At 41.0% G+C, this 27819-nt stretch overlaps 1 protein-coding gene across 14 annotated transcripts in view; it reads left to right on the top strand.

Annotated features, from left to right (window-relative positions):
- LOC139748644 (uncharacterized) overlaps positions 1–27819 on the top strand; it is a 321771-nt gene that overhangs the window by 119626 nt on the left and 174326 nt on the right. For all 14 annotated transcript variants that reach the window (XR_011712788.1, XR_011712787.1, XM_071661886.1 and 11 more), the window contains 3 exons: positions 1411–1538; positions 6339–6686; positions 20777–21239. Coding sequence is in view for 12 of the 14 variants with exons in the window: in XM_071661886.1 (XP_071517987.1) it covers positions 1411–1538; positions 6339–6686; positions 20777–21239 (939 nt within the window). In the remaining 2 variants the exon portion in view is untranslated. The remainder of the gene's footprint in view (positions 1–1410; positions 1539–6338; positions 6687–20776; positions 21240–27819) is intronic.

Below are 27819 nucleotides of genomic sequence, written 5' to 3' on the forward strand. Positions count from 1 at the left end.
TGACCTCCTGCCTCTTTCTTTTATACCTCTCCCACTCAATTGCATTTTTTCCCTGCAAAAATCGTCCAAATGCCTCTCTTTCTCTTTCACTAATAATCTTACTTCTTCATCCCACCACTCGCTACCTTTTCTAATCAACCCACCTCCCACACTTCTCATGCCACAAGCATCTTTTGCACAATCCATCACTGCTTCCCTAAATACATCCCATTCCTCCCCCACTCCCTTACCTCCTTTCTTCTCACCTTTTTCCATTCTGTACTCAGTCTCTCCTGGTACTTCCTCACACAAGTCTCCTTCCCAAGCTCACTTACTCTCACCACTCTCTTCACCCCAACATTCTCTCTTCTTTTCTGAAAACCCCCACAAATCTTCACCTTCGCCTCCACAAGATAATGATCAGACATCCCTCCAGTTGCAACTCTCAGCACATTAACATCCAAAAGTCTCTTTCGTGCGTCTTATCAATTAACACGTAATCCAATAACGCTCTCTGGCCATCTCTCCTACTTACATACGTATACTTATCTTTAGAAGTAAGTTATGGAATTTTTTTTTAGAGTGCATGAATATCCATTGCACAGAATAAACAGTGGATATAAAGACTGCTGCAGTGAAAGGATTAAATGCTGCAGTCACTCCTTGTGAGCTTCTTATTTCTTTTAGTATTGAATTGATTTTATTAAAATCATTGGGGCAAGTGAACAGGTTAGAAACTACATAAAGGTCTGTGGGGTCTGATTGTTGCTTAGGGGACTTTGGTTTCGTTTCATTCTTCATGATAGCTAGAGAATGGATGTGAGTGTACGAGGTTGTTTCTTCTTTAGATCTTGGCGCTACTTTGCTGACAGGAAATGGCAAACATATTTGAAAAAATCTTTTTGGTAAGAGAGATGTAGCAGTAAACATGTATGATTAAGAGAGCTAACGTATGGTGTACTGAAATCGCTTGGACATGTAGAAAGGATAAGTGAAGAAAGGTTGACTATGAAGATCTATTTTTTCAAAGGTGAGGGAACAGTGAAGAGGAGGAAATAAATGGATGTAGTGAAAGAAGTTTTGTGGTATTGGGATCTGATCACTCAGTAGGTTGAAATATATGTGAGAGATAAAATGAATTACATCAGTTTGGTATATGGGAGGCAGTGTTCTGATAGGCTATGTCTGATGCATTATACATGATGGCTATGGAGTGGATGCATATAAGTGAGACCATTGTTTATCTTTTTCTGATGTCACTTCATGAAGATGAAGTATTTGTGAATAAAACACTTCAGTTTATTTAACATGATGATATGTAAAAAGATTTAAGTAGTGAGGTGGTGGTGTTTGATAATTTATAACACACAGTAACAGGATCTTTGTAACTTATTGGAACTATCTACAGTAGAAATCATTTTCTCTTCACAGGTAGTACAAAAACTTGGAGGATATAACCGTGTGATGAACCAAAACCAGTGGAAAGTAGTATCCAATAAGATGCAGTTACAAAGTCTTGGCTCTCAGGGTCCTAATCACATCAAGGCAGCATATAAAAGGTCAGACAATTGTTTTGAAATCACTTCAAAAACTATATCATCCGCTTCTCATGTTGGTGTTAGAGATACTAACCTGTGTTACAATTTGTGTCTTGTCCCCCCCTGCTCTCAGAGCAAGGTGGCGCCATGATATTCCTAAGACTTATGCAGCTGATCATTTCCTTATCATTAAGTTTTGGAAGACTTGTATTGATGCTTGAAACTATAATGATATCACACACCCTCTCTATGGAGATGTCATGTCAAGAAGGCTTATATAAGATCAGCATCTTGATATAGTTTGTGAAGCTGTGACACTTACAGGGTGGTGGAGTGATGAAAAATTAGTCATCTTATTTCTGAAGGACTCATCCTCCTCTCCATCCTCTTGCACACATCCCTTACACTCTTGATGTAAACTTCTTGTAGCTTTCCTCTTACACTGAATATTCATAAGACATACCTCAAGAGATCTCTGTTAACAGTCATATGCTTTTTCCAGATTCGTAAATGCCACATAAAAATCACCCTGTTTCTCCAGGTACATTGGGTCATGTTGTAGCATAAGATAGGTTCCCAAAAAAATTCATGTGGTGGTGGATCTTGCTATATCGTGACATCCATTTCCATGTTAATAAAGTATGAAGGACTGTAGACCAAAGGAAAAAAAGATAAAAAAAGATACAGAATGTACTCAAAATGTTTTGTAAATAATGGAACTAATGTATCAAATAACACTCAAATTGTTATTTAAGCTGTGAAAATAACACACTGCACATACAGAAAATGATAAAAAAGTAATTGCAATTTTGTCACACTGGCATTTCTTTTGGGCTTTAGGATAGGCATGGTCAGGTTTTGCCATATAGTCTGTCTGAATATGTGATGATTATTAGTTTATGCCTTAGACAAGAACCTACTGAAGAGATTTATACAGAAAAAGTACATGTAGAGTATAAATGAAATAATATACCATATTATTCACTGAATAGGATGAATGTTTTTTATTGGAATATGATCACTTGTCTTGCAACTATCTATTTATATATTTATCTATGTCTCTAATGCCTGTTCCCTCTGGGCACTCCCTTGAAGTTGATAGCCTCGGCAAAAGAATCTCCACTTATCGTTGTCCTTACATATCTCTCTCACATATACCATGCCATACATTTCCCCCTCATTTTTCCTTCCACTAGTATTCTTTCAGTCTTGTTTCCCCATTTCACAGGTGGTCCTCCATTTGCACCATTTAGTAAGATGGAACATTAGGTAGACCCATTTGGTAATAGTAGTAGTTGGGAGTAGAAAATAAACATATTAAGCAAAAGTAAGCGGTGAGAACATCAGGCAGGAGCATGTGAAAACACTGCGCTAGAGTTGTCCTCTGCTAGTGGTTTGTTGAAGGTAAGGCATTAAAGGCTTCGTAGCAGCACTGGAGTTCACCAGTTATAGAGAGACTTTTGCTGTGGCCACCCCCTCAAGGGAGTTCCCAAAGGGAAGGGGCTTCAGATAGATAGATAGACTAATATTAGCCAGACTGTATCGCTGTGGTAATAGCTATGATGTTTTTTCTTTTTCTTTTTTCAAAATGAAGTGTGTTGATAAAACGGGAATCATAATGAGGAAAGCTAAACATAACAGAGAAGACTTAAGAAATCATGCTGGCTGGCTGTTAGTGTAACATACAGTTGTGATCCCACACTACACATGTTAGTGTGACATGCAGTTGTGATCCCACACTACACATGTTAGTGTGACATACAGTTGTGATCCCACACTACGCATGTTAGTGTGACATACAGTTGTGATCCCACACTACACATGTTAGTGTGACATACAGTTGTGATCCCACACTACACATGTTAGTGTGACATACAGTTGTGATCCCACACTACACATGATATTTCTCAAAATTATTACATTCGGTTCTGTGAATAAGATACTTTTGTATGAATCATAATTCGAAAAACTCAGGGTGATATATGTAAGTGAATGTATTATCTAATTTCATATAGAGCTGTACAAAACTGTTGAAAGGTAATGTTTTCTTTGTGACAAGCATATATCTAGCAGTTGAACATGGCTGTGTAGCAGAATTTGCTGAATTACTTAATATTTATTTTTGTAAATATACAGTTAGGCATGAGCCAAACATATCCCTGTATATGTTTTCTACATTCTAGTAACAATTTTCAATGTTTTAAGCAGAAGAATTCTTTAATCTTCAGAATCTTAAATTTTTAGGTTAGGGAGAAAATTTTTTCATGGATATTAAAGGGTGAAATGGAAAGACATCCAACATCTTCCCATGTCTGTGCCCTGAGATGCATTGCAGTCTTCAAAATGAATGGCTGAGAAAAAACTTTCTTGATAGATTGCATATTTTCCCTTTCTTCTTTGATTTACTTCATAAAGGCAGACAATTGCTGAAGCAGTAGACCTACACAAAAATTTGGTCAGTATCTTGAATAGGCTCACTTGTCATAGGAGTGCTTGCTGGATGCTTAGGTTTATCAGTGACTGGTTCAAATGGGTAGAAGTGTAGAAATTTGCAAGTGGCAAACAATGCATCCTTTCTCTGTGAATGCTTGCAAAGAACTGAGGCACTGGGCATCAAGGCATGTGAAGCATTGACGCTGTCTGGTGCATGACCAACGAAGGTCACTTTATGCTACATCCTGTGTTATGATGAGAATAAGGGGTAAATTAGGTGTCTGCATTATATAGAAATCGGTATATGGAGCCACATTTTAATGTGACCCCTGCTATATTTTTCACACACATTCTCTAAGGTAAACAACTAATCCTCATGTCCTTTACCACTTCTGAACCACATTGTTCTTTTAGAATGCCTTCACCCTCTCAGTTACCTCTTCCCCATACAACTTACCAGTTACACTCAATAGACTTTCACCTCTGTAGTTTGAACACTCACACTTGCTCCCACTTGCCCATGTATGTTGGCACTATACAAGCATTCTGCCAATCCTTAGGGACCTAACCATGATCCATCCATACACTGAAAATTCTATCTAATGAGGCAACAACACAGTCGCCCCCTTTCTTAAGAAATTCAAGTGCAGTATCATCCACTCCAGCAGCCTTGCCGCATATTATCTATGCAAGTTTTTCTCCACCTCTTCTCTCTTCCCCAAACCACTTTTATATTTTTCATGACTCAATCAGTGATGAATGTTTATCACTACATTTACTTTTGTAGTGATATGTGATGGTACCACTGAAATGCATAACATTTCAATAATGAACAGATAATTCAAGTCATTAAAATAGATCAAGAGGAGGACTGATTTGAGAACTGAACCCTGTGGCATGTCATTAGTAGATGTTACTGTTTTTGCCTGCTTAATTTTGCAATATGAACAAAAAGTCACCTTTGCCAGTGCTGTTTCATCGTCAGTTGACGAAACATGATAGTCTTGTCAAAGAACTTTTCAGTTGAAAGGAATCCATCCCATCTCTGCTACTAGTTTAGCCCTTCCGTGGAGCTGCTAGATGACCAGGGACAAGTGTGCTGGGTAACTCTAGGACCCTTTTGGAAAGGAGTAACTCCACTAGCGACCTCCTATTTCAAGAAGGCTCCTCTGACATGCATCCATTTTTCCCTTCCATTTGGACACTTTATTTTACATTGAAGCAATCTTCCCTTATTGCTCTCTGGAGATTCAGTTTCTTTACTGATTTCCCTCATGGCACAGTGTCAGATATTTTCTGTTAGTCTGTCCAGATACTGTGCAGATAATTCGCCTAGCCCTTTCCTATGTTTGAAATGAAGATAACATTCGCATAGAAGCCTAAGAAGTTTGTTACACATGACCTCCCTTCCCAACCATGCGTTCTTTCACTTTAGTGTAATTCATTTTCCCTCTTCCATAGGTATTACTTTGGATTTTGCTCCTGAGAACTGGATGCTTGTGTGCCCCCACCACTAGCTAGACCACGCAAAACTCGGCAAGCTGCTGCGTCACATGAATACTGTGTGGCCATTGGCAACTCAAGGGTGGGCTGTTTTGATACCTGTTTCTTGCCCTACACCTTGAAACTTTGGATCTCTCTACCCTCTCATATCTTTCCTAATAACTATAACATGGCACATTTTGAAAGACAGGTTTTTCATTCCTCCATAATTTGTAAATACTTTCTCTTGTTTCTTCTTTCCATTTATTAACCTCTCCATATTTCCATTAAGGCCTGGCCTTGGTGTGTACTTTTGTCTGTGGCTGGAGCCTTCAATGTAAAAAAAAAAAAAGTTTGTAATTATCCATTTGTACTCTATGGGTAGGGAGTTTTACACTTGTGGGGCCTTTCTCTTGAACATTCTCTGTTGTCATATATCTTTTTAAATATCTATGTGGTGTGTGTGTGTGTGTGTGTGTGTGTGTGTGTGTGTGTGTGTGTGTCTGTCTGTCTGTCTGTCTGTCTGTCTGTCTGTCTGTTTTTGGGTGACTCAGATGTCCATCCTCAAGCATTTCCAAATTACACTTATGATTACCACATATTTTCTTTACATTTTCTTAGATGCCACCGCTGAAGACAGGCTATGGTATTTTTACCCCAGGGCTTTCTGTATATGAAATGGAAGTATTGCCAGTTGGTTTTTCAGATGCTCCACAAATTTGACTCTTTTAGATAAAATTTTTCAGAGGGATGTGTATGAATTAGCCAAGAAATGAATAAGCAAGGTTTTACTGTGTATGCTAGTCTGTGGATATGAATAAGCAAGGTTTCACGGTATATGCTGGTCTGGGATTATGTTCTTCTAATGTATACTATTTGTACTAAATTATTTCTGTAAATATTCAGGTACTTGCAGAGTTTTGAGGAGTTCTATCGAAAACTAGGATGCACCATGGTTAGTAATCCTCGCGGGTCTCGCACCAGACATCGTTCTGGACGAAGCTTAATCAGAGATTGTGACCGAACTCCTCGGACATCCAAGAAGAAAGAAAATGATAGTTGTGATTCAACAGAGGATGAAACAGAGAAAAAAGAAGAGGAGGAGGATACAAAAAAGCCAGAGAGAAGAAAAGGTGAGAAGGATGATACTAAAAAGGTTGAGGAGAAGAAGGAAACAGAAAAGAAGGAACCAGATAAAAAGGAAGTTGATAAGAAAGAGGTTGAAAAGAAAAAAGAAGAAGTAAAAGGTGGAAAGTAAGTATTGCACGTAAAAATTATATCTACATTTTTTCATTTTTTGCTGAGTGCTTTGAATTTTGGGTAATAGCAAAAGGATTTGTAACCATATTTGTATTAGTCTTTTTCAACTTCCACCATTCATATTTTAAGTGTTAAAGTGGTTGCAGATTTGATATTTACGAGGTGGGGCACTCCTTTATCCTAAGCTATTTGGATAAGATCTTCCTTCATTGATTTATCTTTCTCTTCTCTGACCAGATACATATTGTGATATGCCTTTCCATTTCATCTCCATGCTGATGAAGTCACATTTCTTTCTCCTGCTGTGAAGGCCACTTTTTTTAGCCTATTTTTTTTAATTTTTATAATAATGTACGTGTAGGAAGAGAGGAAAGTGATTGGTTCTCAGTGAATGTAGGTTTGCGGCACGGGTGTGTGATGTCTCCATGGTTGTTTAATTTGTTTATGGATGGGGTTGTTAGGGAGGTGAATGCAAGAGTTTTGGAAAGAGGGGCAAGTATGCAGTCTGTTGTGGATGAGAGAGCTTGGGAAGTGAGTCAGTTGTTGTTTGCTGATGATACAGCGCTGGTGGCTGATTCATGTAAGAAACTGCAGAAGCTGGTGACTGAGTTTGGTAAAGTGTGTGAAAGAAGAAAGTTAAGAGTAAATGTGAATAAGAGCAAGGCTATTAGGTACAGTAGGGTTGAGGGTCAAGTCAATTGGGAGGTAAGTTTGAATGGAGAAAAACTGGAGGAAGTAAAGTGTTTTAGATATGTGGGAGTGGATCTGGCAGCGGATGGAACCATGGAAGCGGAAGTGAATCATAGGGTGGGGGAGGGGGCGAAAATCCTGGGAGCCTTGAAGAATGTGTGGAAGTCGAGAACATTATCTCGGAAAGCAAAAATGGGTATGTTTGAAGGAATAGTGGTTCCAACGATGTTGTATGGTTGTGAGGCGTGGGCTATGGATAGAGTTGTGTGCAGGAGGGTGGATGTGCTGGAAATGAGATGTTTGAGGACAATGTGTGGTGTGAGGTGGTTTGATCGAGTAAGTAATGTAAGGGTAAGAGAGATGTGTGGAAATAAAAAGAGCGTGGTTGAGAGAGCAGAAGAGGGTGTTTTGAAATGGTTTGGGCACATGGAGAGAATGAGTGAGGAAAGATTGACCAAGAGGATATATGTGTCGGAGGTGGAGGGAACGAGGAGAAGTGGGAGACCAAATTGGAGGTGGAAAGATGGAGTGAAAAAGATTTTGTGTGATCGGGGCCTGAACATGCAGGAGGGTGAAAGGAGGGCAAGGAATAGAGTGAATTGGATCGATGTGGTATACCAGGGTTGACGTGCTGTCAGTGGATTGAATCAGGGCATGTGAAGCGTCTGGGGTGGGCCATGGAAAGCTGTGTGGGGCCTGGATGTGGAAAGGGAGCTGTGGTTTCGGGCATTATTGCATGACGCATGACAGCTAGAGACTGAGTGTGAACGAATGAGGCCTTTGTTGTCTTTTCCTAGCGCTACCTCGCACACATGAGGGGGGAGGGGGATGGTATTCCATGTGTGGCGAGGTGGCGATGGGAATGAATAAAGGCAGACAGTGTGAATTGTGTGCATGGGTATATATGTATGTGTCTGTGTGTGTATATATATGTGTACATTGAGATGTATAGGTATGTATATTTGCGTGTATGGATGTGTGTGTATATACATGTGTATGGGGGTGGGTTGGGCCATTTCTTTCGTTTGTTTCCTTGCGCTACCTCGCAAACGCGGGAGACAGCGACAAAGCAAAATGAATAAATAAATAATTTTTTTTTTTTTTTTTTTTTTATACTTTGTCGCTGTCTCCCGCGTATTGCGAGGTAGCGCAAGGAAACAGACGAAAGAAATGGCCCAACCCCCCCCATACACATGTATATACACACGTCCACACACACAAATATACATACCTACACAGCTTTCCATGGTTTACCCCGGACGCTTCACATGCCTTGATTCAATCCACTGACAGCACGTCAACCCCTGTATACCACATCGCTCCAATTCACTCTATTCCTTGCCCTCCTTTCACCCTCCTGCATGTTCAGGCCCCGATCACACAAAATCTTTTTCACTCCATCTTTCCACCTCCAATTTGGTCTCCCTCTTCTCCTCGTTCCCTCCACCTCCGACACATATATCCTCTTGGTCAATCTTTCCTCACTCATTCTCTCCATGTGCCCAAACCATTTTAAAACACTCTCTTCTGCTCTCTCAACCACGCTCTTTTTATTTCCACACATCTCTCTTACCCTTACGTTACTTACTCGATCAAACCACCTCACACCACACATTGTCCTCAAACATCTCATTTCCAGCACATCCATCCTCCTGCGCACAACTCTATCCATAGCCCACGCCTCGCAACCATACAACATTGTTGGAACTACTATTCCTTCAAACATACCCATTTTTGCTTTCCAGGGATAATGTTCTCGACTTCCACACATTTTTCAAGGCTCCCAAAATTTTCGCCCCCTCCCCCACCCTATGATCCACTTCCGCTTCCATGGTTCCATCCGCTGACAGATCCACTCCCAGATATCTAAAACACTTCACTTCCTCCAGTTTTTCTCCATTCAAACTCACCTCCCAATTGACTTGACCCTCAGCCCTACTGTACCTAATAACCTTGCTCTTATTCACATTTACTCTTAACTTTCTTCTTCCACACACTTTACCAAACTCCGTCACCAGCTTCTGCAGTTTCTCACATGAATCCGCCACCAGCGCTGTATCATCAGCGAACAACAACTGACTCACTTCCCAAGCTCTCTCATCCCCAACAGACTTCATACTTGCCCCTCTTTCCAAGACTCTTGCATTTACCTCCCTAACAACCCCATCCATAAACAAATTAAACAACCATGGAGACATCACACACCCCTGCCGCAAACCTACATTCACTGAGAACCAATCACTTTCCTCTCTTCCTACACGTACACATGCCTTACATCCTAGATAAAAACTTTTCACTGCTTCTAACAACTTGCCTCCCACACCATATATTCTTAATACCTTCCACAGAGCATCTCTATCAACTCTATCATATGCCTTCTCCAGATCCATAAATGCTACATACAAATCCATTTGCTTTTCTAAGTATTTCTCACATACATTCTTCAAAGCAAACACCTGATCCACACATCCTCTACCACTTCTGAAACCACACTGCTCTTCCCCAATCTGATGCTCTGTACATGCCTTCACCCTCTCAATCAATACCCTCCCATATAATTTACCAGGAATACTCAACAAACTTATACCTCTGTAATTTGAGCACTCACTCTTATCCCCTTTGCCTTTGTACAATGGCACTATGCACGCATTCCGCCAATCCTCAGGCACCTCACCATGAGTCATACATACATTAAATAACCTTACCAACCAGTCAACAATACAGTCACCCCCTTTTTTAATAAATTCCACTGCAATACCATCCAAACCTGCTGCCTTGCCGGCTTTCATCTTCCGCAAAGCTTTTACTACCTCTTCTCTGTTTACCAAATCATTTTCCCTAACCCTCTCACTTTGCACACCACCTCGACCCAAACACCCTATATCTGCCACTCTGTCATCAGACACATTCAACAAACCTTCAAAATACTCATTCCATCTCCTTCTCACATCACCACTACTTGTTATCACCTCCCCATTTACGCCCTTCACTGAAGTTCCCATTTGCTCCCTTGTCTTACGTACCCTATTTACCTCCTTCCAGAACATCTTTTTATTCTCCCTAAAATTTACTGATAGTCTCTCACCCCAACTCTCATTTGCCCTTTTTTTCACCTCTTGCACCTTTCTCTTGACCTCCTGTCTCTTTCTTTTATACTTCTCCCACTCAATTGCATTTTTTCCCTGCAAAAATCGTCCAAATGCCTCTCTCTTCTCTTTCACTAATACTCTTACTTCTTCATCCCACCACTCACTACCCTTTCTAAACAGCCCACCTCCCACTCTTCTCATGCCACAAGCATCTTTTGCGCAATCCATCACTGATTCCCTAAATACATCCCATTCCTCCCCCACTCCCCTTACTTCCATTGTTCTCACCTTTTTCCATTCTGTACACAGTCTCTCCTGATACTTCTTCACACAGGTCTCCTTCCCAAGCTCACTTACTCTCACCACCTTCTTCACCCCAACATTAACTCTAATAAATAATAAATAAATATAATAATTCCAAATTGGAATAGGTAGGCAGCCACCGACCAGTGCATTAATAATCTTTACTACCTGCCTGGGTATCAGGAGGGTTAGGACAGCTGTGTAGTAAGCCATCACTTCAGTGATTGTCAAATTGCACTCCTGTGACCCAGGTAGCTGTCTGTTCTTTTGACCTCACCCATACATGGACTCATGATATTCTGTCCTCAAGCATACAGTCCCTCTTTGTCACACATAACACTTGGCAGCTCATTTCTTTTTAACTGTAGATTTTCTTGTGAGTGTTATGCACTAGCCCTGCCCTTTGGCATTATGGTAGGAGCAATAGATAGGAGTAGTAAGTAGGAACATTATATAGGCATATTAGATAGTAACCTTAGATAGAAGTAGAGGTAGGAACATTAGGTGGGAGCATTAGTTAGAAGTAGTGGGCTGGAACATTAGATAGACACAATAGGTAGAAGTAGTTGGTAGGAACTTTAGATAGGAGTCTTTAAAAGCACAGTGCTAGTGGCCAGTGGCCTGGAAAGGGTGAGGCACTAATGGCAAAGAAATGGCTTTGGAGTTTGTCTGTTATGGAGACTTTGTCCATGGCTTCCTCCTTGAGTTAGTTCCCTAATGGAATGTATGTCAGAGATAGAGATAGATAGGTAGAATTCCAAATTGGAGAGTTCCATTGTTCCCTTACTATATGATTATTCTCTTACTGATTATATAGTATATCTCCTCCTATAATGTCTTGTTACACCTTCCAAAAAGTTCTCTCTTTTGGTGCAGTCAAAATGTACGATGCCGATGGCATCCCTTCTTGGGTTTTAAAAAGTGCATATCAAAAGTTGCACCTGTATTTGCAAGTCTGTTACTTTTTCCTAACCCTTCAATAGCAGTGTTGGGTGCAGCTTCTGTCTGCATATGTGCAATATGAAAAAAGGAAAGAATATTGTAAAATACCGGATTGGCATTTAGAAGTAAACAGCATATCTTACCCAACCATCATGCCAAGGTGGCATTCAGAAGTAGATGGTATATCTTACCCAACCATCGTGCCTAGGATTACCTTTTATGGAGTTCCCTTAGCACTCAGGAAGCTGTCCACATCCACCAGGCAGGACCTTAGGTCATGAATTGTGATGATTTGTTTCTGTTGTTGTGGGATGAGTGCTGGGTATTTAAGAAGTACTTTCAGTCTGGAAGATACCTGAATACCTTTGTGATGGCCAAGTACACTGCTGAGTGAGGGCAAAGTTTGGTGTAGTTGGTAAATGTAACAGCTCTTAAGTAGAGAATATAAAAGGGGCCTTCTCCTTATTTTGTCCTGTCTGTCAGTAGACATGCTGAGGAAGTTGCCAGGTGCATGACGACTAACCACATACACAGTTGCCAACATTTCATCCATTTCCTTGGCAGGATAGAAATTGCTGGAGGTTGGAGTGATATATGATTGGGAAAACATCATATTGCTGAATGGAATGGTTGTGCCGCCAGTATAGGAAGGATATATATATGTATTTTTTTTAAGGCTCCAGCCAATGACAAAAGTCCATATCAAGGCTGGGTCTCAATTGAAATAAAGAGAATTATGAAAGGAAAAAAGAAAAAGACAAGGGAAAGTATTTATGAATTTTGGAGGAAGTGAAAAACCTTTAGAAATGTGCTAGGTCATAGATATTGTCTTTGAGTTGCTGATGGCCACCACACAGTAATGATGTGATGCAGCAGCTTGCCGAGTATTGCGTGGTCTACCAAGTGGTGGGGCACACAAGCAGCCAGTTCTCAGGAGCAAAGACCAAAGTAATACTTACAAAAGTGGAAAGTGAACCAACATTATGATGTTGTGTAAGAGAGTCAAGTTTGGAAGTTAGCCTGGGACAGTTTATAAATCAGACTTCTTTCGACTCAACTCTGTCTAATAAGGATGCAGAGCTAGAACCATCCCTGATATGAAAGCAGTAGTCCATATAAGAACGAATCACTCCTTTGTATAAAATGAGAAACTGTTCTGAAGAAAGAAGTTTCAACATTTAAACAGGACCCCCAGTTTCTTAGAGGGAGAGACTTGTTCCTGTAAAGTGGGGTTTCCCAAAAAAGGGAAGAAGGAGCAGAATTGAAGGATCTGGAAGAATGCAATTCAGAGTCTTTAGCATATGAGTGCTTTTGATTATATGTGGAGGAGGGATCATTGAAAAAAAGGAGAAAAAGTGTAGGGGACAGGACAGAACCTTGAGGTACCCAGCTGTTGATGGAATAAAGGGGGTTGGCTGATCCATCAGTTACCACAGAGATAGATTGACTACAGAGGAAGCTACTAGATATGAAGAAGCAAAGTGAGGGAGGGAAACCAAAAGAGGGAAGCTTAGAGATGAAATCCCGATACCACACCCAGTAAATGCTTTAGATATGTCAAAGGCAACTATTCATGACTCCCCAAAATGTCTCAGGGATGATGACCATACATGAGTAAGATAGGAAAGAATAACACTAATGGATCTCGTGTTATGGGAGCCATTCTGGTGATCAGAGAGAAGATTGTAATTTTTGAAGTGTTATGGATATGGGAGTTGAGGAGAGATTCAGACTTTGAAAATTGTAGATATCACAGTGATAGAACAGTAGTTAGAGGGGTCAGAAAGGTCTCCCTACTTTAAATGGAATGTTTCAAAGCATGCATCTAAGAAGGAAAAATTTTGGTTTTTAAACAGAAACGGAATAGACAAGCAAGAACATATGGAAGTTCAGAGGCATACTGTTTCAGTCAGGACCATAAACCTTGCATGTGTCCAGTGAGAGAAGCGCCTTTCGGGCAATCCGGAAAGAGCCTCAGGGGATGAAGGAATGTTTAAGTCATCCAAGGTGAAGTTAGAGGAGAAACGGGAACCAGAAAGTTGCTTTGACTACAGCAGACACAGTTGTAGTAGTCAGAATGGAAAAGTGAAGGAAAGGTAGAGCAACAGAAGTTGTTAGAGATACCCATAGCTAAAGACCAGAAAGACATATCAGTGGATGACTAGGAGAGGTTATCGCTCTTCCTTTGAATAAAGGAACACTTTGCCACAGGGATAACATGCTTGCAGTGATTATTATTTTATTTTTATTTTGCTTTGTCGCTGTCTCCCGCGTTTGCGAGGTAGCGCAAGGAAACAGACAAAAGAAATGGCCCAACCCACCCCCATACACAATGTATATACATACACGTCCACACACGCAAATATACATACCTATGCATCTCAATGTACACATATGTATACACACACAGACACATACATATATACCCATGCACACAATTCACACTGTCTGCCTTTATTCATTCCCATCGCCACCTCGCCACACAGAATACCATCCCCCTCCCCCCTCATGTGTGCGAGGTAGCACTAGGAAAAGACAACAAAGGCCCCATTCGTTCACACTCAGTCTCTAGCTGTCATACAATAATGCCCGAAACCACAGCTCCCTTTCTACATCCAGGCCCCACACAACTTTCCATGATTTACCCCAGACGCTTCACATTACCTGATTCAATCCACTGACAGCACGTCAACCCCGGTATACCACATCGATCCAATTCACTCTATTCCTTGCCCTCCTTTCACCCTCCTGCATGTTCAGGCCTCGATCACACAAAATCTTTTTCACTCCATCTTTCCACCTCCAATTTGGTCTCCCACTTCTCCTCGTTCCCTCCACCTCCGACACATATATCCTCTTGGTCAATCTTTCCTCACTCATTCTCTCCATGTGCCCAAACCATTTCAAAACACCCTCTTCTGCTCTCTCAACCACGCTCTTTTTATTTCCATACATCTCTCTTACCCTTACATTACTTACTCGATCAAACCACCTCACACCACACATTGTCCTCAAACATCTCATTTCCAGCACATCCACCCTCCTGTGCACAACTCTATCCATAGCCCACGCCTCGCAACCATACAGCATTGTTGGAACTACTGTTCCTTCAAACATACCCATTTTTGCTTTCCGAGATAATGTTCTCGACTTCCACACATTCTTCAAGGCTCTCAGGATTTTCGCCCCCTCCTCCACCCTATGATTCACTTCCGCTTCCATGGTTCCATCTGCTGCCAGATCCACTCCCAGATATCGAAAACACTTTACTTCCTCCAGTTTTTCTCCATTCAAACTTACCTCGAAATTGACTTGACCCTCAACCCTACTGTACCTAATAACCTTGCTCTTATTCACATTTACTCTTAACTTTCTTCTTTCACACACTTTACGTAACTCAGTCACCAGCTTCTGCAGTTTCTCACACGAATCAGCCACCAGCGCTGTATCATCAGCGAACAACAACTGACTCACTTCCCAAGCTCTCTCATCCTCAATGGACTTCATACTTGCCCCTCTTTCCAAAACTCTTGCATTCACCTCCCTAACAACCGCATCCATAAACAAATTAAACAACCATGGAGGCATCATACACCCCTGCCGCAAACCTACATTCACTGAGAACCAATCACTTTCCTCTCTTCCTACACGAACACATGCCTTACATCCTCGATAAAAACTTTTCACTGCTTCTGACAGTGATTATGGGCAGTGATAAAAGCTGAAAGGGAGCCTGAGGGAGGAGAGTTTTTCCAAGCCCAGTATGCCTGATCCCTTGCTTGAATGGCCTCAGAAGAGGAACGGTCGAAACATGGATTGGATGAAGAGGTCATTTTGGAGAAAGAGGTTATAAATGCTTCCATTCCTGTGACAATAACATGCTATGCATTTGGTGGAGACAAAAGCATTATTGCATAAGAGACTATTTAAGTCAAGAAAAGTCAGAAAAGAAGTTATGTAAATTATTCGAATCAGCTTTATCGAGTTGTCAATATTTACGCTTAGAAGGAGCTGCTGGAGAGGGAGGTACTGTTAGAATAGATACATTTATGAGAGTGTGATCAGGTGAAACAATTGGTGGTGATTTTGTACTTAGAGCATGATGAACTAGAGGTGAAAAGCAGATACAGAATATTAGGAATGTAGTCATAGTGTTCAGGAATATTGGTAGGGTAGGAGCAAATTTGCTCACACTCACTAAGAATGGAAAACATAAGGGCTTCAATCCCTCCTCCATCCATATGGGAGGAATTCAACCAATCTCTATGGTGAACATTGAAATCCCTGAAGTTGAGGATCGTGGCTTTCGGGTGAAAGGATATTATAGTCTCATGTTAGGAGTTTAGATAGTTGAAGAAAGATATGAAATTTGTAGAATTAGGGTAGACATAGGAGAAACAGAGGAAAAGTGAAGTAGTTAGGAGACAGACCTTGAGCCACACAACATCAGGGTTTGGAGACTCAAGGTCCTTGAGGCATGCAACAGGTTTGTTGATGTTGGAATAAGCACAAACACTACCTTTGAACCAGAATCATGAATGGAGATTATAGTTGGATGTGCTGGAAATGAGATGTTTGAGGATAATATGTGGTGTGAGGTGGTTTGATCGAGTAAGTAATGTAAGGGCAAGAGAAATGTGTGGAAATAAAAAGAGTATGGTTGAGAGAGCAAAAGAGGGTGTTTTGAAATGGTTTGGGCACATGGAGAGAATGAGTGAGGAAAGATTGAGCAAGAGGATATATGTGTTGGAGGTGGAGGGAACGAGGAGAAGTGGGAGACCAAATTGGAGGTGGAAAGATGGAGTGAAAAAGATTTTGTGTGATCGGGGCCTGAACATGCAGGAGGATGAAAGGCGGGCAAGGAATAGAGTGAATTGGATCGATGTGGCATAATGGGTTCGATGTGCTGTCAGTGGATTGAATCAGGGCATGTAAAGCATCTGTGGTAAACCATGGAAAGCTATGTGGGGCCTGTATGTGGAAAGGGAGCTGTGGTTTTGGGCATTATTGCATGACAGCTAGAGACTGAGTGTGAATGAATGTGGCCTTTGTTGTCTTTTCCTAGCGATACCTCGCACACATGAGGGGGGAGGGGGATGTTATTTTCCATGTGTGGTGAGGTGGTGATGGGAATGAATAAAGGCAGACAGTGTGAATTGTGTGCATGGGTATATATGTATGTGTCTGTGTGTGTATATATATGTGTACATTGAGATGTATGGGTATGTATATTTGCGTGTGTGGATGTGTATGTATATACATGTGTATGGGGATGGGTTGGGCCATTTCTTTCGTCTGTTTCCTTGCGCTACCTCACAAACACGGGAGACAGCAACAAAGCAAAATAAATATAAAATTAAATATATATATGGATCTCAGTGAATGTCAGTTTGCAGCAGGGGTGTGTGATGTCTCCATGGGTGTTTAATTTGTTTATGGATGGTGTTGTTAGGGAGGTGAATGCAAGAGTTTTGGAGAGAGGGGCAAGTCTGCAGTCTGTTGTGGATGAGAGAGCTTGGGAAGTGAGTCAGTTGTTGTTTGCTGATGATACAGCGGTGGTGGCTGATTCGGATGAGAACCTACAGAAGCTGGTAACTGAGTTTGGTAAAGTGTGTGAAAGAAGAAAGCTGAGAGTGATTGTGAATAAGAGCAAGGTTATTAGGTACAGTAGGGTTGAGGGACAATTCAGTTGGGAGGTAAGTTTGAATAGAGAAAAACTGGAGGAAGTAAAGTGTTTTAGATATCTGGGAGTGGATTTGGCAGCGGATGGAACCATGGAAGCGGAAGTGAGTCACATGGTGGGGGAGGGGGCGAAAGTTCTGCAAGCATTGAAAAATGTGTGGAAGGCGAGAACATTATCTCGGAAAGCAAAAATGGGTATATTTGAAGGAATAGTGGTTCCAACAATGTTATGTGGTTGCAAGGTGTGGGCTATAGATAGAGTTGTGCGGAGGAGGGTGGATGTGTTGGAAATGAGATGTTTGAGGACAGTATGTGGTGTGAGGTGGTTTGATCGAGTAAGTAATGAAAGGGCAAGAGAGATGTGTGGTAATAAATAGAATGTGGTTGAGAGAGCAGAAGAGGGTGTTTTGAAATGGTTTGGTCACTTGGAGAGAATGAGTGAATAAAGATTGACAAGGAGGATATATGTGTCAGAGGTGGAGGGAACGAGAAGTAGGAGACCAAATTGGAGGTGGAAAGTTGGAGTGAAAAAGATTTTGAGTGATCGGGGCCTGAATATGAAGGAGGGTGAAAGGCATGCAAGGAATATAGTGAATTGGAACGATGTGGTATACCGGGGGTCGAAGTGCTGTCAGTGGATTGAACCAGGGCATGTGAAGTGTCTGGGGTAAACCATGGAAAGTTTTGTGGGGCCTAGATGTGGAAAGGGAGCTGTGGTTTCGGTGCATTTTACATGACAGCCAGAGACTGAGTGTGAACGAATGTGGCCTTTGTTGTCCTTTCCTAGTGGTACCTCGCACGCATGCGGGGGAGGGGGTTGCCATTTCATGTGTGGCTGGGTGGCGACGGAAATGAATAAAAGCAGCAAGTATGAATTATGTATATGTGTGTATATGTATATGTCTGTGTGTGTATATATATGTATACATTGAAATGTATAGGTATGTATATGTGCGTGTGTGGATGTGTATGTATATACATGTGTATGTGCTTGGGTTGGGCCATTCTTTCGTCTGTTTCCTTGCGCTACCTCGCTACCGCGGGAGACAGCGACAAAGTATAATCAATCAATCATGAAGAGAAAACTAGTGAAAACAGCTTTAGACATCTGTGTCATTGAGAGAAGTAAGATATTAGGAGAGGTACTAGACAGATGGTGTTCAACAGAGGAGATGTTACTAGAAAGACCACAAATGTTGGTATAGTGAACAGAAAAGAGGAAGGTTGAAGAGAGAGTGAAAAGTTGTGGGAGGGGCTGGTACTACTACTTCCAGAGCCCTCCCTCTCGTTGGCAGTAGAGTCAGGCAGAAACTCAGATAGTCTTAGCACCCCATGATGCCAGGGACTAGGGGCCATAGCTTTGTTGGACTCTGTCTTGATAATTCTTATAGAATTTTGAGTGGAATGGAGTTGGCAAGAGTACTTATGTGAAAAAAAAGCAAGGTTTGAATAGGTGTATGGTGCATGTAAGGAGATGGCAGGACTAGTCCAGTAGTCCCATGGGAGTAAGTAGTTATACCACTGAAGAAAGCCATTCTTCTGTTCAAGGTGTGAAGACAAGGAAGGGAGAGAATGGTGGTGGTGAGGCAAGGTGTAGCTCTGCCTCCACCTCTGTATTTATCATGAGTGGAATCAAAAGCCTCTGTCTCATGTATTCCTCAAGCATCACTTCCATCTAGCCTGCCACCTCAGTTTACCATGATGTTGTTGCTCTTTCCCAGTTCATCAGGAATCATTTTGGCTACTAAAATCATTACCTGTCTTCAATTGTGCCTACCACTAAGACTTGGACACATGAGTGGCTTTTAGCCTCTGTTTAACCATAGTTTCTCGGTGGAGGCCAGCCACATAAGGCTTGAGTATTATGATACCACCACCACCTTCCAGTGAGCAGTGAAGCTACAGAACTCTGTTCCTTCATGTGTTGTACTTATAGGCTTATTACAGTTGAGAATCTGGTGTAAAAGCATCTGAGGAGTTATGATAGATTTATACATTCTTTTTCTTACCCTATTTTCCTTTAAAAAAAAAGATGGCTATTGTTAGGGTTATGTTCTCCCCATGCCATGTCAGTCTTAAAGAGAATACAAAAGAGAAGAGGAAGAAGAAACAGTAGTAGTATATGCTACTTAGGCAAAATCTCATCATAGGTACTGGTAGGTTGGAAGTTACTATGTTTCAAGCAATTGCACTCATGAGAAACATAAACTGAGGACTTAATTGCAAATAACAAGTAATGAAGGCCATCATGGACTTTTTTGTGGTAGTCCTACACAGACATGATTGCTAGCCGGACGTTTCACATGCCCTTGATCAGTCCATTGACAGCACATTGTTCCAGTTACTTTATTCCTTGCACACCTTTCACCCTCCTGCATGTTCAGGCCTCGATCACACAAAATCTTTTTCGCGCCATCCCTCCATCTCCAATTTGGTCTCCCAATTCTCCTCGTTCCCTCCACTTCTGACACATGTATCCTCTTTGTCAACCTTCCTCACTCACTCCCCTTTTGTTCAGACTATTTTGTCACATTCTCATGTGCTCTCTTAACCACACTGTGTTTATTACCCCACCTTTCTCTTACCCTTTCATTACTTACTGTATCAAACCACCTCACACCACATGGTGTCCTTGTATACTTCATTTCCAACACATCCACTCTCCTCGTCACAATGCTATCAGTAGCCCATGCCTCACTGTCTTATTTTTGGAACTACTATTCCTTCAAACATACCCATTTTTGCTCCAAGATATCTTTCTCTCCACACATTCTTCATAACTCCCAGAACCTTTGCCCCTTCCCCCACACATCTTCTTCCATGGTTCAATTCGCTGCTGAGTCCACTCCATATGTCCAAATCATTTCATAACACCCTCTTGTGCTTTCTTAACCACACACTTTTTATTACCATACATCTCTCTTACCCTTTCATTACTTATAATATCAAACCATGGCACACCTCATATTGTTGTCAAGCATTTCATTTCCAACACATCCACTCTCCTTCGCACAGCCTTATCTATAGCCCATGCCTCACACCATATGATATTGTTAGGACTAATGTAAATGATAATGATACTAATGATAATAAGTGATAATGATAATTGATTTTTTATATTCAAATGATATCAATAAATCCTTTTCATCTCTTTATTTTGTGAGCTGTCTCATAATCACTGCAGTCATATATGATTAGCTTATATCTGTTCTTCTAAATGATCTTTTTGTATTAGTGTTTCTAAATGCCCTGTTAATAGTTTTTAAATGTATTTTAAATGTATGTCATTATAACTGTTGAGCAAATGATTGCATTATGGTTCCATTTTAGAAAATAAACAAAAGATTAATTGATTTTGATTAATTGTTGATATTTTAGGAATGCTAAGCAAGATTTGCACAAGTCTCCTGAGCGAGAACCAGCGGTAACAAGAGAAAGATCCCGGGAGCCAACCATGACAAGGGAACGTTCTCGAGAGCCTTCCTCAATGAGAGAGCGATCCCGTGAACCAACAACATCAAGAGAAAGGTCCAGGGAACCATCAGTAAATAAGGATAGAAATCGAGAAAGAGCTAGTGCGAAAGATGTGTCTGGAGAGAGTGTAACACCAAAAGAAAGGTTAAGGGAACCAAGGACTCCCAGGTCTGAGGGAAAGACTAGAGCCGCTGCAGCTAAAACTGAAGCTGTTGAAGTGAAGACCCGATCTTGTGCCAAAGAGGAAAAAACAGATGGGTTAGAAGTAAAAACGAGATCAAGTACAAGGGAGGAGAAGAAAGATGAAAAAAAAGATAAAAAAGAAGATGTAGAAGAGGGAGGTGCTGAAGAGGAAGAGGTGGAAATGGTAAGAAATGAAAACGAAGTTAGCAGTTTTCCATGGTAGGCACTATAGTGTAGGAGCAACACCTCATTCACTCCTCAAGTGATTAGTTTGGACGTGGTATTAGTAATGGTTGTCATGATGTTATCTGGTGTAGAAAGGCTAATAAATACTTGTTCCCTTTAGTATTGTGAATAAGCTATGTTGTTCTGAAATGATGCCACCCAGCTTAATGGAAGAAAACATGAAGAGTATCAATTTCATATTATGTAAGGGAGTTGAAGGAATTATGAACAATAAGTTAAATGCAGTATTCGTGCTTGGCATAGAGAATTTGCTGGTATTCTTTTTTAGGATTTAAAAAATTGCATAATGAATTTTGTTTACATTTGAAAAGTTTTGTGCATACATGAATAAGTGTTCACCACCTGTTTTTTTAAACATTATTCGTAATTGGTCTTTAATGCTTAAGTTTCTTATCTCTTAAGGTAGATCCTAGTTCCCTTTAGGAGTTAGGGAAAGGAGCGTTCATTGTCTGAAAGGGCAAAAGTTTGTGTATTTGAGGGTGTAGTTGTCCCACTGGTGTTGCATAGTTGCAGTTAGAGAATCCTGAATGTTAGAGAATGGAAGAGTGTGGATATGGTGATAATGAAATTTCTGATGACATTGTGTAGAGTGAGGAGGGTTGGTCATTTAATGAATGATAGTAATTACCTTTTTGTAATTTCCTGTTTGTACTGTATGGAAAGAGAATTTTATGCTCAGGGGGCTCTATCTTATGAAAATTTTTTGTCATAGATCTGAGACTTATATATGATGTCTGCATTAACCATGTCATTTTCATTTTATTCCATTCATCACTTACTCATGTACTATATAAGTACCCATTTACACCTTTATTAACAAGTTTCTTTCTTAATTTCATTTTATGTCATCTGGTTACTCTGTTTCTACATCTTTCCAAGTACTGTTCACTGTGTAGGAGAATGTGTGGTAAACTGAGTATGGTTGGGAGATCTGATCTGAGTATGCTAAGATGGATATGGAGATAATAGGCATAGAGGATATATTTGTCAGAAGTTGAGGGAGCATGGTGGACTGAGAGACCAAGGAGGAGATGAGATGATGGAGCAAAAGATGTTTTGAGTCATTGGGGCCTGAACATTTAGAATGGTAAGACGTATATTGAATTGGAGCATTGTGGTATACAGTGTGATGTTCTGTCTTTAATTTGATCTAGGACATATGAAGTGATCAAAGGAAACCTCTGAACAGTTAGTGAATAGTGGCTTTAATTTTGATGCTTTATTCTTGACTGCTTGACAGTGGGTGTGAGCAACTTTGGTAATATTGTGTCTGTTCTTGGCACTTGAGTATCTACAAAGCCTCTAATTACATGTACTGCTCTAGTAAGGAAATGTCAGGAACTGAAGAACAGAGGTCTCACATGCACCAATCCACTTAAGGTTTGTCATATATAATGTTCAGAAACCAGAGTCAACTATTCACAGACAAGCCCCACATGATACTCCCTGGTGACCTAGATTGTTCCTATTCCCTGGTGCTGCATATTGATAGCAATTAATGACTGTTTCACGTACCACTTTGCTCCAGTGTTTACAAAATGCCTCTCCCTCTCCTAAATGATCAGACCCCACTACCCAAAAGCCTCTTTCACTCTATTTTTCCATCTTCTTGGTCTGACCCTCTCCTTGCTCCCTGCACTTCCAATACAATATATCTTCTCAAACTCATCATCAGTAAATTCCAGAGTGAATATATGTAATACCTTAAGGAACGTCGACTAGAATGATGATAGTTTAACTCGGTCATATTAGGGCTGAGTAATGATGAATGTAAGAATAAACATTGGTAGGTATTTTAATTTCTAAAGGTGGAAACAGAAGAAGGAGTTATGTGGGGAGTGCCCATCCTCCTCGAAGGCTCAGGCTTGGGTGTCTGAATGTGTGTGGATGTTACCGAGATGAGAAGAAAGGAGAGAGAGAGTATGTTTGAGGAAAAGGGGAAGAATGGTTTGGAAAAGTTTAGGGAGTAAAGTTGGGGGTTGGTGAGAGGACAAGAGCTAAGGAAGGAGTAGCACTACTCCTGAAGTAGGAGTTGTGGGAGTGCATGAAAGAGTGTAAGAAAGTTAATTCTAGATTGATGTGGGTAAAACTGAACATAGATGGAGAGAGTTAGGTGATTATTGGTGCTTATGCACCTGGTCATGATAAGAAAGATCATGAGAGGCAAGTGTTTTGGGAGCAGCTGAGAGAGTGTGTGAGCAGCTTTGATGCACGAGACCAGGTTATAGCGATGGGTGATTTAAATGTGAAGGTGAGTATAATTGGTGTACATGGGGTATTCGGTGTTGTAAATGGAAATGGTGAAGAACTTGTTGATTTGTGTGCTGAAAAAAGACTGGTGATTGGGAGTTTAAAAAGAGAGATGTACATAGATATACGTGTGTGAGAAGGAGAGATGGTCAGAGGGCATTATTGGATTATGTATTGATTGATAGGAGTGTGAAAGAGAGACTTTTGGATGTTAATGTGCTGAGAGGGGCAGCTGGAGGGATGTCTGATCACTATCTTGTAAAGGTGAAGGTGAAGATTTGTAGAGGTTTTCAAAAAAGAAGAGAGAATATTGGGAAGAAGAGAGTCGTGAGAGTAAGTGAGCTTGGAAAGGAGACTTGTGTGAGGAAGTGTCTGGAGAGATTGAGTGTAGAATTGCAAAAGGTGAGTGAAAATGATGTGAGGGGAGTAGGTGAGGAACGGGATGTATTTAGGGAAGGAGTGATGGCTTGTGCAAAAGATACATGTGGCATGAGAAAGGTGGGAGACGGGCAGATTAGAAAGGGTAGTGATTGGTGGGATGAAGAAGTAGGGTTGTATTTGAAAGAGAAGAGAGGTGTTTGGACGATATTTGCAGGGAAGTAGTGCAAATGACAGGGTTGTGTATAAAAGAAAGTGGCAAGTATCAAGAGAAAGGTGCAAGAGGTGAAAAAGAGGACAAATGAGAGTTTGGGTGAGAGAGTATCAATAAATTTTGAGTAGAATGAAAAGATGTTTTGGAAGGAGGTAAATAACTTGTGTAAGACAAGAGAACAAGTGAAAACATCAGTGAAGTGGGGAAGTTATAACAGGTAGTGATGGAGTAAGAAGGAGATGAAGTGAGTATTTTGAAGGTTTGTCAAATGTGTTTGATGTTAGAGTGTTAGATATAGCGTGTTTTGGTCTGGGTAATGTGCGAAGTGAGAGTGTCAGGGAAAATGTTTTGGTGAAAAGAGAAGAGGTAGTGAAAACTTTGCATAAGTTGAAAACCAGCAAGGCGGTTTGGATGGTATTGCCATGGAATTTATTAGAAAAGGGGTTGACTGTGTTGTTGACTGGTTGGTAAGGATATTCAGTGTATGTGTGGACCATGTTGAAGTGCCTGAGGATTGGCGGAATGCATGCATAGTGCCATGTACAAAGGGGATAAAGGGAAGTGTTCATACTACAGCGGCATAAGTTTGTTGACTATTCCTGGGAAATTATATGGGAGGGTATTGATTGAGAGGGAACATCAGATTAGGGAAGAGCAATGTGGTTTCAGAAGTGTTAGACGATGTGTGGATCAGGTGTTTGCTTTGAAGAATGTATGTGAGAAATACTTAGAAGAACAGATGGATTTGTGTGTAGCATTTATAGATCTGGAGAAGGCATATAATAGAGTTGATAAAGATGCTTTGTGGAAGGTCTTTAGAGTATATGGTGTGGGAGGTAAGTTGCTAACGGCAGTGAAAAGTTTTTACCAAGGATGTAGGGCATGTGTACGAGTAGGAAGAGAGGAGAGAGTGATTAGTTCCCAGTGAATGTCAGTTTGTGACAGGCGTGTGTGATGACCCCTTGGTTGTTTAATTTGTTTATGGATGTTGCAAACGGAAGAGTTTTGGAGAGAGGGGTAAGTATGCAGTATGTTTGGGATGGGAGGGATTGTTATTGTTGTTGTATGCTGATGATACGCTCTGGTGTCCGATTCAAGGGAAAAACTGCAGAAGTTGGTGACTGAGTTTGGAAAAGTGTGTGAAAGGAGAAAGTTGAGAGTGAATGTGAATAAGAGCAAGGTTATTAGTATTTTTGATTAGGTTCAGTAGGGTTGAGAGACAAGTTGATTGGGAGGTAAGTTTGAATGGAAAAAAACTGGAGGAAGTAAAGTGTTTTAGATATCTGGGAGTGGACTTAGCAGCGAATGGAACCAGGGAAGTGGAAGTGAGTCACGGGGTGCGAGAGGGGCCGAAGGTTTTGGGAACAATGAATAATGTTTGGAAGGCAAGAACGTTAGAGAGCAAAAATGGGTATGTTTTAAGGAATAGTAGTTCTGACAATATTGTATGGTTGCAAGGCAAGTCCTATAGATAGGGTTGTACAGAGGAAGGTGGATGTGTTGGAAATGAAATGTTTGAGGACAGTATGTGGTGTGAGGTGGTTTGATCGAGTAAGAAATGAAAGGGTAAGAGAGATGTGAGATAATAAAAAGAAGTGTGGTTGAGAGAGCAGAAGAGGATGTGTTGAAATGGTTTGGACATATGGAGAGAATGAGTGAGAAAAGGTTGGCAAAGAGGATGTATGTGTCAGAGGTGGAGGGAACAAGGAGAAATGGGAGACCAAATTGGAGGTGGAAGGATGGAGTGAGAAAGATTTTGAGCAATTGGGGCCTGAACATACAGGAGGGTGAGAGGCGTGCAAGGAATAAAGTGAATTGGAATGATGTGGCATACCAGGGTCGACATGCTGTCAACGGACTGAACCATGACATGTGAAATGTCGGGTAAACCATGGAAAGGTCTGTGGGGCCTGGATGTAGATAGGGAGCTGTGGTTTCAGTGCATTACACATGACAGCTAGAGACTGAGTATGAATGAATGTGACCTTTTTTGTGTTTTTCTGGCACTGCTATGCTGAAACAGGGTAGTGATGCTGTTTCCTGTGTGATGGGCTAGCGACAGGAATGCATGAAGGCAAGCATGAATACGTTTATGTGTTTATGTCTGTGTAAGTGTATGTATATGTTTATACATGTATATATGTTGATATGTATATTTAGTGAAGAGGTAACAATAGTGTTGTGGAAGATGAAAGCCATCAAGGCAGCAGGTTTGGATGGTATTGCAGTAGAATTTATTAAAAAAGGGGGTGACTGCTGTTGACTGGTTGGTAAGAATATTCAGTGTATGTATGGTTCATGGTGAAGTGCCTGAGGATTGGCGGAATGCATTCATAGTGCCATTGTATAAAGGCAAAGGGGATTAAGGGGAGAGTTTAAATTACAGAGGTATAAGTTTGTTAAGTATTCCTGGGAAATTATATGGGAGGGTATTGATTGAGAGAGTAAAGGCATGTACAGAGCATCAGATTAGGGAAGAGCAGTGTGGCTTCAGAAGTGGTAGAGGATGTGTGGATCACTTGTTTGCTTTGAAGAATGTATGTGAGAGATACTTAAAAAAGCAGATGGATTTGTATGTAGCATTTATGGATCTGGAGAAGGCATATGACAGGGTTGATGGAGATGCTTTGTGGAAGGTACTAAGAGTATATGGTGTGGGAGTTAAGTTGCTAGAAGCAGTGAAAAGTTTTTATTGAGGATGTAAGGCATGTGTACGAGTAGGAAGAGAGGAGAGAGTGATTAGTTCCCAGTGAATGTCGGTTTGCAGTAGGGGTGCGTGATGGTTGTTTAATTTGTTTATGGATGGGGTTGTTAGGGAGGTGAATGCAAGACTTTCCGAGAGAGGGGCAAGTATGCAGTCTGTTGTGGATGAGAGGGCTTGAGAAGTGAGTCAGTTGTTGTTCACTGATGATACAGCGCTGGTGGCTGATTCGGGTGAGAAACTGCAGAAGTTGGTGACTGAATTTGGTAAAGTGTGTGAAAGAAGAAAGCTGAGAGTAAATGTGAATAAGAGCAAGGTTATTAGGTTCAGGAGGGTTGAGGGACAAGTTAATTGGGAGGTAAGTTTGAATGGAGAAAAACTTGAGGAAGTGAAGTGTTTTAGATATCTGGGAGTGGATTTAGCAGCAGATGGAACCATGGAAGCGGAAGTGCGTCACAATGTGGGGGAGGGGCGAAGGTTCTGGGAGTATTGAAGAACGTGTGGAAGGAGAGAACATTATCTTGGAGAGCAAAAATGGGTATGTTTGAAGGAATAGTGGTTCCAACAATGTTATATGGTTGTGAGGTGTGGGCTATACATAGGGTTGTGTGGAGGAGAGTGGATGTGTTGGAAATGAAATGTTTGAGGACAATGTAAGTAATGAAAGGGTAAGAGAGATGTGTGGTAATAGAAAGAGTGTGGTTGAGAGAGCAGAAGAGGGTGTATTGAAATGGTTTGGTCACATGGAGAGAATGAGTGAGGAAAGATTGACAAAGAGGATAAATGTGTCAGAGGTGGAGGAGAAGTAGGAGACCAAATTGGAAGTGGAATGATGGAGTGAAAAAGATTTTGAGCATTTGGGGCCTGAACATACAGGAAGATGAAAGGCATGCAAGGAATAGAGTGAATTGGAGTGATGTGGTATAACGGGGTTGACATGCTGTCAGTGGATTGAACCAGGGCATGTGAAGCGTC

The sequence above is a fragment of the Panulirus ornatus genome, chromosome 5 (genome assembly GCF_036320965.1).
Source record: "Panulirus ornatus isolate Po-2019 chromosome 5, ASM3632096v1, whole genome shotgun sequence".
NCBI classification, from domain to species: Eukaryota; Metazoa; Arthropoda; class Malacostraca; order Decapoda; family Palinuridae; genus Panulirus; species Panulirus ornatus.